Below are 14,575 nucleotides of genomic sequence, written 5' to 3'. Positions count from 1 at the left end.
AGTCCATGGGGTCACAAGAAATGGACAAAACTTAGCGACTAAACCACACCAGCATCACCCCATCTTAGCTCCTGACAGCCATCAATCTGTTCTCTATAATTCTGCCATTTCAAGAGTGTTATACAGATGGAATCACGTATGTAACCTTTTGGGATTAGGTTTTTCACTTTCCATGATTCTCTGGAGAGCTGTTTTATGTATCAACAGTTTACTTCTTAAAAAACAAAAAAACAAACACCAACAGATTGTTTTTCTCTTTCACCTGTTCACCTCCAAAACAAAGTCAATAAAAATAAAGTATCTGTTGGAACAACACTCCTCAACTTTAATATGCACCTGAGGATCCTGTGAAAATAAAAACTCTGAATACCCGTCTGAGGTGGAGCCTGAGACTGTATTCCTAACAAGTTCCCAGATGATACAGATGATGCTGGTCCTTGGAACACACTTTGAGTAGCAGGGTGTTAGAAGTGCTAGCAAGGTTACAGCATCTGTTTGTATAGCCTAATTAATGTTCACACCATAAATTTTCAATACTCTACACAGCCAAATATTTTGTCAATTAGTCTTATGGCACTGATTTGAGGAATATAATCTAAATGTTTCTCCTAAGAAAATCAAGGTCAATTTAATTAACACTCAATTCTTCAGCATAAGTACTTCAGTTCCTATCCACAAAGCAAAGATGAGGCAGTATGAGTTTAGGCTTTCTGACAAGGAGTAGACGGATTGTCAAAAGGATCCCCACACCTACCCTAAAGTCAAAGAAAATATATTACAGAAATGTACTTTCAAATGGTTAAAACGTTTTATATCACCACCATTATTTTATGGCTAAGAGAACTCAGTTTTCTTACCCATCAAAAACAAACAGAAAAAAATTAGTGTATTTTGTAGGTCATCAAAACCTCGGAAAGGTTCAGCGAATTGTGACTAAGTTCGTATGCAGAGAATCTACAGTTCTGGCAAGAATATGACCTAATACAAACACCGAAGATAAATTTCAATAAATCTTACAAAGCAGAAACAAAGGCAAAAGATATAAAAGAAATTTATACAAACTAGACCAGTCAGAAGGAACAGCCTAGTGGGATGGAGTGCCTCTTTAACACTGTTTGGGAGGTGGAGTGCTTTGAAGACAGAGGTCCCGAATCAACAATTCAAGCTCCTGATCCAAGACACTATACACCCAGCCATTTTCTGCCTCCCTCAACTACCTACGTGCTCATGCTATTTAATATGAGTTTTATTTTAATACACAACAGAAACATATGCTTAAGATATAGGAAAACAAAGAAGAAAGAAACCCCAGTTAACCAGGGACAGCTATTAATATTCTGAGGTATATCATCCCTATAGCCATTTCTTTAGGGTTATATGGATAAATGGCAAACATTTTCTCACATCTTTAAAAAAACCTATGTGTACTAGTACCAATTATGTTACTATATGGTAAGTTATTTAACCAATACTCTACTGCTGAAGTATAGGCTGTTTCCGTTTTTGTTTTTTCTATTATAAAGAATACTGCTATGAGCATCCTTATATATAAATCTTACATATCTTTTAAAATATGTTTAGAACAAATTTCCTGAAGTACTTCAAGGTTAAAGAAGGTTTTTTATTATTTTTTTTTAATTTGTGAATTGTCAAATATCAAGTGAGTTGTGACAAGTTGTCAGAATATCCAGGAAGAAATAAAAAACTACCTGCATCTATAGTATTCAAAATCCCAACAACAGAAAAACAACCACAATAACATCAAAAAACATATAGCATTTATTATATACCAAGAATCGTTAGAAGTATTTTACACACATTCAATCATTTAATACTTACAACAACTTCCTGGGGTTGGTACTAATACTATTAGCATTAAAAAAAAAAAAAAAAAACAGATGCAGCAATAGGCACAGAGAGGTTAAGCAATTTGCCCAAGGTCACACAGCTGGCAGAGCTTAAAAGAGACAACTTGGATTCCAAAGTCTATGCTCTTAAAAACTATACTATTCTTCTCAACCTTTTTGACATCAGGACTCTTTTACTCTCTTACAGTTACTGACAATTTTGAAGAGCTTTTGTGTATATGAGTTACATCTATTATTACTTATCATACAATAAGTCAAAACTGAAAACATTTAAAATATTTATTCTTTAAAAATAGCAATAAACCCACTACATGTTAACATTTTTATGAAAAAATACTTTCCAAAATAAAAAATAATAGTAAAAATATCATTTTATCATTTATTTTTGCAAATCTCTTTAACATACAACTCAGACAGCTGAATGCTCATCCCTGATACTGCATTCAAGCTGCTGGGATATCATCATACCATCACGTACATCTGGAAAACCACACAGCACACTCACGAGACACCAAGAGTGAAAAAGGCAAATAACACGTAAGTATAAACATATAAGCTATTCCAAATCCTGCAAGATGATGCTGTGAAAGTGCTGCACTCAACATGCCAGCAAATTTGGAAAACTCAGCAGTGGCCACAGGACTGGAAAAGGTCAGTTTTCATTCCAATCCCAAAGAAAGGCAATGCCAAAGAATGCTCAAACTACTGCACAATTGCACTCATCTCACATGCTAGTAAAGTAATGCTCAAAATTCTCCAAGCCAGGCTTCAGCAATATGTGAACCGTGAACTTCCTGATGTTCAAGCTGGTTTTAGAAAAGGCAGAGGAACCAGAGATCAAATTGCCAACATCCCCTGGATCATAGAAAAAGCAAGAGAGTTTCAGAAAAACATCTATTTCTGCTTTATTGACTATGCCAAAGCCTTTGACTGTGTGGATCATAATAAACTGTGGAAAATTCTGAAGGAGATGGGAATACCAGACCACCTGATCTGCCTCTTGAGAAATTTGTATGCAGGTCAGGAAGCAACAGTTAGAACTGGACATGGAACAACAGACTGGTTCCAAATAGGAAAAGGAGTTCGTCAAGGCTGTATATTGTCACCCTGCTTACTTAACTTCTATGCAGAGTACATCATGAGAAACGCTGGACTGGAAGAAATACAAGCTGGAATCAAGATTGCCGGGAGAAATATCAATAACTTCAGATATGCAGATGACACCACCCTTATGGCAGAAAGTGAAGAGGAACTCAAAAGACTCTTGATGAAAGTGAAAGAGGAGAGTGAAAAAGTTGGCTTAAAGCTCAACATTCAGAAAACGAAGATCATGGCATCCGGTCCCACCACTTCATGGGAAATAGATGGGGAAAGAGTGGAAACAGTATCAGACTTTATTTTTCTGGGCTCCAAAATCACTGCAGATGGTGACTGCAGCCATGAAATTAAAAGACGCTTACTCCCTGGAAGAAAAGTTATGACCAACCTAGATAGCATATTCAAAAGCAGAGACATTACTTTGCCAACAAAGGTTCGTCTAGTCAAGGCTATGGTTTTTCCTGTGGTCATGTATGGATGTGAGAGCTGGACTGTGAAGAAGGCTGAGCGCTGAAGAATGGATGCTTTTGAACGGTGGTGTTGGAGAAGACTCTTGAGAGTCCCTTGGACTGCAAGGAGATCCAACCAGTCCATTCTGAAGGAGATCAGCCCTGGGATTTCTTTGCAAGGAATGATGCTAAAGCTGAAACTCCAGTACTTTGGCCACCTCATGCGAAGAGTTGACTCATTGGAAAAGACTCTGATGCTGGGAGGGATTGGGGGCAGGAGGAGAAGGGGACGACAGAGGATGAGATGGCTGGATGGCATCACTGACTCGATGGATGTGAGTCTGGGTGAACTCCAGGAGTTGGTGATGGACAGGGAGGCCCGGCGTACTGCGATTCATGGGGTCACAAAGAGTCGGACATGACTGACGACTGATCTGATCTGATAAACATATAAGAGCTCCCCCAGTGGCTCAGCGGTAAAGAATCTATCTGAAGTGCAGGAAGTTCAGGAGACTCAGGTTCAATCCCTGGGTCAGGAAGACTCCCTGGAGGAGGGCATGGCAACCCACTCCAGGACTCTTGCCTGGGAAATTTCATGGACAGAGGAGCTTGGCGGACTACGGTCAATAGGATCACAAAGAGCTGGACGTGACTGAAGCGACTGGGCACTCACACGGAAGTATGTAAAGAGCTTCCAGCTCACGTCCACTGAAAAAGTCTCAGGGGTGCCCAGAGGTCCCGAGACCATGTTCTGAAAACCCGCACTAGCTACTGCAGTGCATGCTACACAGGATACTTGAAAGACATGTTTTCAGGAACATACTTGCCTAAAACATATTCCAAACTTTCTGGTAAATCATTTATTCAAGAATTATGAAGTGCATACTATGCAATGGGTACCTTTATAGATACTGGAAACACAGTAGAAAACAAGACAGAAAAATCTCCTACTTTGAGTTATTTATTTTATAGTAGGGAAAGACAGCAGTATCCAATAAACGAATAAACAAATCACATTAGTCAGGCCTCCATATCCACAGGCTCCACATCCACAGATTCAACTGCACACAGAACAAAAATATTCGGGGAAAAAAAATTCAGAAAGTCCCCAAAACCAAAACTTTAATTTGCGGCGCAGGCAACTCTTTCTACAACGTTAACCTTGCATTAGGTATTGTAAGTAATCTAGACATGATTCGAAATGTGTATAGGTTACATGCAAATACCCTACCATTTTATAGAAGGGACTTGCGCATCCATGAATTTTAGTACTGGAGGTGGGGGTGGGCTGGAATCAATCCCCATCAAGGGATGACTGTATTCTATCAGATGGCAAGCAGTATGAAGACAAATAAAAGCAGAATTTTTAAAAACAGGGTGGTCAGGGAAGGCCTAACTAAGAAAGTGACATGGAAAAAAGTTATGAAGGAGGTGAGGGAACAGACCATGAGGCTACCCAGCAGACAGTGTTCCAAGCAGAAAGAACAGCCAGCCAGCAGGCAAGCCCTGAAACAGGAGCACTGGCCAAGGTCTGCAGGGACAAGTGAGGCTGGCACGGCTGGGCCAGCAGCGGCAAGGGAAGAGGAGGGGAGTGCAGTCTGAGAGGAACAGGCTGGGGCCTTGAAGGCACTGTAAGGACAGGGGCCGCGTCTGTGACTGAGAACCTGGGGCAGGTTCTCAGTGAGCAGGGACACAATCTGACTTTCATTTTACATGGAACACATAAGCGAGCAGTGTTTCAAGTAAAACACCTAAATTTAAACATATTTTCCATCTCTTACTATGTGCCCTGAAGCCTCTCTGAACCTCAGTGCTCTACCCTACAAACGAGAAGATACAAATACCTCAAAGTTGTTGAGACGATCAAGTAAGATATTATATATAAAACACTTTAAAATTATGACACACTATAAAAATTTCACTGCTGAGTTTATTTTCACTATGTAACTGCCACAGACACCTCTTTTCAAGGCCCTCTGTACTCACCAGACTGCTGCCGCCACCCCACTTACGTGCCTGCCCTGAGATTAAGTGTGCCCCAGCCCCCTAACATCATGAGCTCAGCCTGACACTGCCCTTTGGCTTGGTGAGAGCAAGGCAGAGAATGTTGTTTTTTGTTGTTGATGGCAGACCGGGAGGTTTTTAATTTTTTCCCCCTTGTTAGTATAAAGAAAATCCTTTCAAAAATAATGCATGTGGTAATCATAAAAGTGAAGTTCCAAAAAAAACAAGACTGTACGAGACTCATCTTTATTTAATTTGGCACGGCTGTAATAAAGCTAAAACTGTGGTTCATGGTCTTGACAGCCTGCCTCATCCAAAAGGAAACAAAAGGGAAGAAGAAAAGATAGAGACAGACAGATGAATTCAAATTCCTTTGATCTAGGCCCTAACTCTAAGGGGACCTTGGATACATTAACAGCCAGAGAAAGGGCAGTAAGATGTAGTCCAGAATGCTGATGACAGCGTCGGTCTGTCTGCCTACCTGTCTTCTGATATCACCATCAAGGTATGAGATCATCAGCCAGGCCAGAGACGGCAAGACAAGAGGGAGGTCCACCAGGGACCACAGAGCCTGCAGCATCTGCCTCACTTCCCAGGGGCAAGAGGTGGACCCCAGGCACTGGATTTTATCTCCACCTCTTAAGATGTGGGTTAATCTGAGAAGTGATGGAAACCCACGATGGAAAAACCCAAAGAAAACCAAGATCTCTAGAGAAAATTCTAAACAATCTCATACATTAAAGGTCTCTGATGGTTTCTCTGTGAGTATGTTTTAGAAAGAGCACTGACATGGGAGTAGGTAAATGAATTCTCCTTCTGTGTTGGCCACTAGTTAATCATGTGACTACAGGAAATAATCTCAACCAGCCAATTTCCTCATCTTAGTTCAGTTCAGTTGCTCAGTCATGTCTGACTCTTTGCGACCTCATGGATTGCAGCACACCAGGCCTCCCAGTGCATCACCAACTTCCAGAGTTTACTCAAACTCATGTCCATTGAGTCAGGGATGCCAGCCAACCATCTCATCCTCTGTCTTCCCCTTCTCCTCCCGCCTTCAATCTTTCCCAGCATGAGGGTCTTTTCAAATGAGTCACTTCTTCGCATGAAGTGGCCAAAGTATTGGAGTATTCCTCATCTTAAGGAGAGGACAAAAAAATGCCTAACGTTTCCTTCAAGCTCTAAAATTTCTTAAATATAAACAAATATATATATATATTTAAAAGCCTGCACTAATATTTAAAGTATTAATAGAGTCAAAAGGTAATTATTGCTGGAGGTTCTGGAGTTTTTTACTCCAGAGTGATGTGAACCCAAACAGATGGTTCCTTTAAGCACTAACGTATCATCAAAAAGGGCACAAGTTGTCTGCCCACCGTTTTCCTTTAACTTTATTTTTATGAATTACTACTCCTCTCACTCTAACCCATACTATTATAATATACAGGTCAGAGACAAACTGTAATGATCAGGGAACTAGAAGTTAAGTGAATATACAGGAATTAAGTGTACAGACATCAAGGAAAGAGAGAGTAAAGAGACCTAGGAAACACTTCTGTACGGTAGCATGTATGCTTCCCTGGTGACTCAGACAGTAAAGAATCCGCCTGCACTGCGGGAAACCTGGGTTCAATCCCTGGGTTGGGAGGATCCCCTGGGGAAGGGCATGGCAACCCACTCCAGGATTCTTGCCTGGAGAATCCCATGGACAGAGGAGCCTGGCGGGCTTCAGTCCATGGGGTTGCAAAGAGTCAGAGAGAAGAGTCAGACACAAGCAAGCAACTAAAGCACATGTACACGATACACACACAAAAATTTTTAAAGGTACGTAAAGTTAAAAGCAAACTAACAAAAGTTTCCTAAGGGACAAATTGAAGAGGGTACTTAGGGGACTTCAGTGTATATTGTGCTGCATTTCTCAGGCTGGATACTGTGTCCATGGGCCTATGTGTTCTATATACCCTTGTAATATGTCCTCTGTGTATTCCTTCACAATTACAGGGTATCCCAAAAGGAGAAGGGGGCGGCAGAGGATAAGACGGTTAGATAGCATTGCTGACTCAATGGATATGAACCTGAGCAAACTCCAGGAGATAGCGGAGGGCAGAGAAACCTGACGTGCTACAGTCCATGGGGTTGCAAAGAGTCAGACACGACTTAGCAACCGAACAACATAATCATAATGAACTTAAATGAGGACTCCACTGTTCTGTGGAGCAAGAAGTCTCTGCCGTCCCAACCTCCCAGCTTCCATCCCTTTTCCCTGAGGCAGTAACTGTTACCAGCTCCTTACAGTCCTTCCAGAAACAGCTCATGTGCAGACAGATAGATTCTTCCAGAGACATCCTGTACAGAGACAAGAGAGGGGAGGCGGGTGTAGGGTGTGGATGGAGTGTGTTGTCTGTGTGTGCGTGAGTGGGTGGGGATGCGCAGATATGCCCACAAGAGATATGGAAATAACAGACTGGCTCCCTAACTGGGCTGCATCACGATCAGGTGTATGTCATGTGATCACACATACCTAAGAAACCGCTTCAGTCCTCTTCTCTACACAGAAAGCCACCCCCTGCTGCAGAGTTACAAACTAATAAGGCGACTGCATCGGCTGTATGCAGGCACAGGGTGTGCCTGATCAAAGCCTCGCACAGTAGCTATCAACAACCAAGCCCCAGCACTCCTTGGTTCTAAAACATACCAGAGTCAACGCTGTACCCCAATATCCCCTTAGTCTTAGCTCCAGAAATCCCAAATGTCCCTCTCAGATCATTAGCTTTCTAATCACACTGATGCAGACAGGGTGCCACAGCGGTGACAGGTGCTTTAATCCTCTCACTGTGTCTTGATGAGAACACCTGGGTTCACCAGCACACATCACAGGCTGACAGACGGGCACACTGCACATCCTGAGATGCGAGAACTTCAGTTTTGAGAGCTGCGCTTTCACGTGCTGTGGGCAAGGGCTGGCTAAGATACAGATGGCGGTTAGAGGCTTCATGTCTTAATATGACAACAGATCTTAAAATACTTGGGTAAAATCTTGAAATAAAAGGCTTACACCTATTTATTAGGGAGGTATGTCAAACCAGATTTCTTCACTTAAAATTTAAAAAATACATGTCAGGAGCCAACACACAGATGAATATACTGTATTGCTTTTGAGAAGCTAATAATCTAATTAGGCAGACAGGAAAATGATAATCTACAGTCTACAGTCTACATTGTAAAGGCAGTGCTGCAGAAAGAGAAGGAAGGGCTGATTCTATTGAGAGAGGCGTCACAAAAACGCTGCAGTTAAACTGGATCTCAAAGAGTTAGAAGGAGACCACCAGCAGTGAGGAGGATCAAAGTCTATATGTAAGTATGCCTCACCCAAATCTCCAAGCTCCAAATACCAAACGAAAGTTGATATAAACACACAGTGTACCCTGGAACTTGGCTCTAACATTCAGTATCTTAAAGTTTAACTTAGGGTAAAAATCTTATATCGTGAATCTTGTCTAAATTGCTTTCATTACCTTGAGCATTTCATTAAACAGTAGTTTCACCTATAAAGCCTATATTCATGGAGATCCAAATACTTTATTCCTGTGAAACTCACTCAAGGCTCACATAGATAGTCTAAATTTTGTCTTTAGTTTTTTAGAAAAAAAAAATGACAGGCCTTTTTTTTTTAATTAAAACTTCATAAGAGATGTTTTTTCATTTCCTATCATAGATATGCCTGTCATTTACTATTACAATCCAATATAAGGGCGAGAGCATAAGAAGAAAACAGTAACAATTTCACAAAACAACACAGTGCTAAGGTTTTTGAACATTTAGGAACCACAAGTACTAGAGATATCAGTTTGCTATTACTTCTTTCTATATCCAGTTTCTCTACTTTTAAGAACATACACAAAAGAAAGAGGTTCGCATACATGCTAGTCTCTGCAGATCTTTCGTTTTACCTGTATCCAACACCCTTGTCAATTTCACCCACCCTTGTCTAACGTACTACTATCCTTTGAAAGTTTTATGAAGTAGCTGGTCCAACAGATGGGTGGCTAGCCCTACCCAACATATGTCATTAGAAAAATGGCTCTTGGGCAAGACAAGAAAATACTAAGTAAGCCCCTTTCCCTTACTCGGCAAGAACAGTGAGACCCCAGCTCAGAGGAAAGCAAACAGTCTTTTATCTTACTAAGAAGTTACTGGACTGAGACAATCTGTAGGTAACAAGATGAATAAAGAAGGGAGAGAGAGTCCAAAGGCTCACTTGTACTCCCTAAAATAAAATATGCCCTTGCCCACATACAGCAGAGAACGAAGATACAGAGCAGTGGTAAGAAAATCTGAGTCACTTTAACTGGGAACTATTTCATCAAAGACAGATGGGAAACGTTCAGATAAGCACACAATCTTGTTTAGAACACAAAGCTCAACAGATCTGTGGGAGGAAAAGGAAAGGGACTTGGAATGCACAGCATATATGAACAGAAAGACAACTAATACATGACTCAGTCAAGGTCATCCATAAAACAAGAACAGGACAGTGGCGGTCTTTCCTTTTTGTCCACACTCTGTCCTAAAGCGTAACCTGACAGCACCTGACTCGGTCTTCAGATGGAGATCTGTGTCTGGCAGCGTAACACCTAAGTGCTCCCCGAGGAGAGCAGTGAGACCAGTTCTGCCAGAGACAGCGTCTGCCAGCACCAAGGAGGCTCATCTTCCTTTGAGTAAAGGCCAGTGGATGGGAAGAGGTCCCCAAATGCCACTTGTATGAATCTTTTGAGATAGTCTCTGAAACAGGAAAACACTACAGGCTACATTTTAGTAGAAGTCTAAAAATAACCAAAGAACATTCTCTATTTTTAGATATCTAACTTACAAATTTAAGGGCACTGAAAGTAAAAGAAATTATTAAAAACAAACTGGAATTTTTTTAAATGTTTTAAAAGACACTTTTGAATTGGGAAAACTGTTCAAGAACCTCGGAAATCCTGCATTCCTTCTGTTGACTGCCTCCTTGCTCCAACTTCCCTCATCTTCAAAACTTAAGATTCCCAACCCTACATGTTAACAAGAGCATCCCACAAAGAACCAAAAGACGATACAGATAGAAGGTTTAACACAAAAGAGAAATTACAGCTAAGGAAAAATGTTAAGACAAGCTTTCACAGAGTCATTTAAAAAAAAGTATAGATTAGTGATTAAACACAGTACTGTTCAAAACAGCAAAAACAATTTAATTATATTAAAAGCAGCACCACTACAATCACAAAATACCTAATTAAAGAAGACAAGTAGCTTTCCCTTACATGTCTCCTCACTGAGCAGTCTTAAGATTGATAAGCATCTAATTCAAAGCGATGTCTGAATATCCAGAATTTGCAATCAAGAGAAAATTATTATGTTTTACAATAAAAATCTGAAAATGCAGTACATTTACTGGACAATTTAGATTTACCCTCCCTCTGCCTTCCTCCTCATCTCCATCCAGTCCTAGTGCCAAAGTGCCCAGTGTTTTTTAAGAAAGCTAAGGCAAAAAGGATTTGCAGGAAATATGGGAATTACCGGACTGTACAGCCATCATTAACATCTCAGGTTCCAGTAGCGTCATGACAGATTCTTCTCAGAAACAACAGCCCACAGATATCATGAAAAAAAAAAAAACAAAGTCACAGAAAAGGTTGTCTTCAGAGGCTACCGAAGCTTTCATAAATTCAGTCTCACACCTTATGTTCAAATCAGACTGTGAGAACTCACTCCTCTTCTGAGTGCAGTTACCAATTCATCCACCCTTCACGCAAGTCAAGATGGCACAGAGCTGATTTACTGCCGACAGGAAACCAAACAGCACTCAAGTTAAGACATATGAAGTGTGGCTAGAGCAGTAAGAAGCTCCTCCCCTTGCTGTGCAGCTCTGGGGGTGGTGGGAAGAGAGGTACAGAAAGAGACCTTCAGAAAACACATCAACTGCTTTTTTGTCTTCCTCTCTTTTCAACGAGAGAAGATGAGGTTTTGTTGAAAACCTTAGTGTAAGGGACTCTGCTGCTAATGCAGCTTAGAACAGATTAAACATAATCCGAACAACTCAATCTTATGAAAGGCACAGCCTGATTACTGACCCATGAATGGAGAATGGATGGGGATAAGGCACATATAAACACATACACACAAATAAATATGTACTGTGAGTTATTTTCTGAAAAAGCGTTCCAACGGCTTTCTCATCTGTGATATTTATAGATAACAGGCTAAGGAAGTTGAGTATTTAACTACAGAAGCACAAATATTTCTCCACCCCCTCTCCAATTAAAATATCTGTTTCAAAAAGTCATCTGAATACATTCCAGAGCTATAATCTGTCTTTTCGATCTGCCAACCCCTTAAAAGAGCTCCTTACTTGTGCCTATGTAGGACATGGGCTGTGTGAACAGACAACTTACTGATGTTATTTGACTCTTCTAAAATGCTTTATGATCTGACTGGATGTTTGAAACACACACGAAGACAGAAATAAGAATTTCCCTTTCCTCATAAAGAAATGTCAAGTCATTTTCCACTAGCAGAGAGCAAGATCTGAATAAAAACGAATGTGGACATTTTAACCTTTCATCACAAAAACAAAAAGAAACTAAAATCCTGTCAAGTTATAGCAATTTTTATTTATCCAAAATTAAAAACATTCATTCCCTTCACAGCACATTTTACTGATAGTCTTAATAAGGATAGTAAGATGTCTTTTACCTTATCTGATTAACTTTAAAATAGCTGAAAACTAGAAATCCATTTTTGGTATGGTTAACCAGAAGGCCTCCGTTTTTCTGGTTAAGTGACATCTTGAAAGCCTACTGGGGGAACCAAGCCCAGCAAATGCCTTAATGCTCACATAGTCACACAATGATAAATGAAAGTGCTGAGAGGCCTGAAAAGAGAAAACAGTCTCAGAACGACTGAGGGCAATACTGTTACTAGAAGAGAGTGAGCAACGCAGATTTGGGGTGGGGGAGTCTGTGGAGGAGAAAAAAACTTCCTTTCTTTCCCACTCCAAGAACATCATGTTTAAAAGAAAAGCCAGAAAAGCTCTATATAGAGCTGTGGGAATGACTCAACAGGCAACGGAGCGGCAGCCACGCTCTGGGAAGAGAAGCATTCTCACTGGCCCCTTCTCTCCACCAAGCTCTCAAACTGTCTTATGAAAAATGGGTAAATTCTCTGGTCAGAGGTTACCAACAAAAGGAAAAGAATCCCGAACAGCTTGAGTCATCCCTGTGTCCCTATGTGGGCTGGACAATTTGCTACGTGAGGGTTTTTCAAACAAGACAAGTTCTCACAATTCTGTACTTACAGGAAAATAAATACAAACTTTAAGATTCCAGCAGAGAAGATGGTAGGAGGGGCACAGGGCTATTTCCCTCCTGCCAACACTTTTCTCAGAATGCAACAACTGTCCATATTCCAGCCCCACAGAGATACAGTGCTGATGGTCATGTGCTGGTAGTAACATAAACAATCACAGTTCAACCGATCTGTTAACTTTTCACAGCAACTCCACAGTCATTTATTTCATCTGTACTTTGGGATAAAAAGAGCTAAACAAAAAGTTTTTAAAACAGAAATCCAAAAAATTAATCTTAAAAAAAAAAGAAAAGAAAAGAAACCGGTAAGCAACACCATCTTTGCCTACCACTAGGATTTTGCATTCACCCTGAAGAGTAACAGCACAGCATGAGACTCACTGGGAAAACTGCATTTAAAACAGGTGTCACAATTCCTAAACTCTGAACCCAGCTTCTGATCCACTAATTTTGGGGCAATTTAGCAAAATTTCACAGAAAGGGAGCTAGAGTAAACTTGGAAAAGGTCTCTGCACAAGTGAACATGATTTTCAAGTAGATGACACCAAGGGAATGAAGGGTAATGATCTTAATTCCCAATAAAATAAAAGCTCTTCCGCTTTTAATCATAACGTTCTAGCTAATTAGCACAAATTTCATATGGTCTACAATCTCTATTAATCCACTCTAAAGGGACTAACAACTGCAGGATAGTAAATATAGTTTACTCATAAAGCTGTCCCACCCACCACCAGCTCCCCAAAGGCCTTTAATGTTCATAAGCAAGAGGAACTAGACAAGCTCTTATCCTACTTGACTTTCCTCCTGGATCTGTCACAGTTTCCATACTCTTCCTAAAACTTCCTATTTCCTTGACTTCCTTTAAAAATCCTCTCTCTCAGACTTTTCCTCTCGGAATTCTAACTGGCTCCTCTCTCTCTACCCCTCTGCACCCCTTCCTTTCCTCTTGCACACATTCTCCCAGGGCAACCTCAGCCTTTCTTAAGGTTTACCACCACCTACATACTCATCTGTATCTTGCTTTGTCTTTACTTGTAAGCTACCAACCATGCACTGCTCCCTGGCTTGGCTGTCCTAAACTCAGTATGTACAAAAGCAAACTTGCAATACCACTGCTCCGCACCAAGTCCTCAAGATACGTGGCTTCCATGTGCCATAATTTAGGGAACAGTGCTCAGGCTTTAAACCATCAACTTAGACCCCCCTCCTTCCCTCCAGCCCCAAACATTCAACTTTAACTAATTACCTTATAACTTATTCCTCAAATCCATCTTTTTATCTTATAACTTATTCCTTTTGTTCCACCTCTACAACCAGTGCTTTACTTTAGGTCCCTAATAGTTCTTGCCTGGAGCACAGTAACAGCTTTTTAAAAACATTACTGAATAGTGCGAACAAACACAAAGCAAGAAAGAAAGGCAAAATAAGGAGCTTATGTAGCTCATCACTCAGCTTCAAAATGTATCAGTACATGCTTGCTCCCCCTGGCACCCAGCCAATTCTGGATCACTCTGGGACACATGGGCTTCCCAGGTGGCACTAGGGGTAAAGAACCTGCCTGCCAATGCAGGAGACCCGGGTTTGATCCCTGGGTCAGGAAGACCCCCTGGAGAAGGAAATGGCAACCCACTCCAGTGTTCTTGCCTGGAGAACCCCATGGACAGAGGAGCCTGATGGGCTATATAGTCCATGGAGACGCAAAGAGTCAGACATGACTGAAGCGACTTAGCACAGCACACACATTCCAGGCATCATGTAATTTCATCTTTATTCTATACCTTGAAGAGAAGAACTATTTCCTTAAATAATTATACTA

The 14,575-nt window shown here is 40.9% G+C and overlaps 1 protein-coding gene across 2 annotated transcripts in view; it reads right to left on the bottom strand.

Annotated features, from left to right (window-relative positions):
* The window catches only part of MRTFA (myocardin related transcription factor A), a 175,967-nt gene that overhangs the window by 99,989 nt on the left and 61,403 nt on the right, over positions 1-14,575 (bottom strand). Inside the window, exon 3 of one of the 2 annotated variants that reach the window (XM_070371530.1) lies at positions 10,973-11,026. The exons of the other annotated variant lie outside the window; for it this stretch is intronic. Within the exon in view, the coding sequence (XP_070227631.1) occupies positions 10,973-11,018 (46 nt within the window). The 5' untranslated portion in view covers positions 11,019-11,026. The remainder of the gene's footprint in view (positions 1-10,972; positions 11,027-14,575) is intronic. 2 annotated transcript variants of the gene reach the window in all.

Source organism: Bos mutus, chromosome 5, assembly GCF_027580195.1.
Source record: "Bos mutus isolate GX-2022 chromosome 5, NWIPB_WYAK_1.1, whole genome shotgun sequence".
NCBI classification, from domain to species: domain Eukaryota; kingdom Metazoa; phylum Chordata; class Mammalia; order Artiodactyla; family Bovidae; genus Bos; species Bos mutus.
The sequence above is the reverse complement of the archived record's forward strand: the minus strand, read 5'-3'. Positions and strand labels throughout refer to the sequence as shown.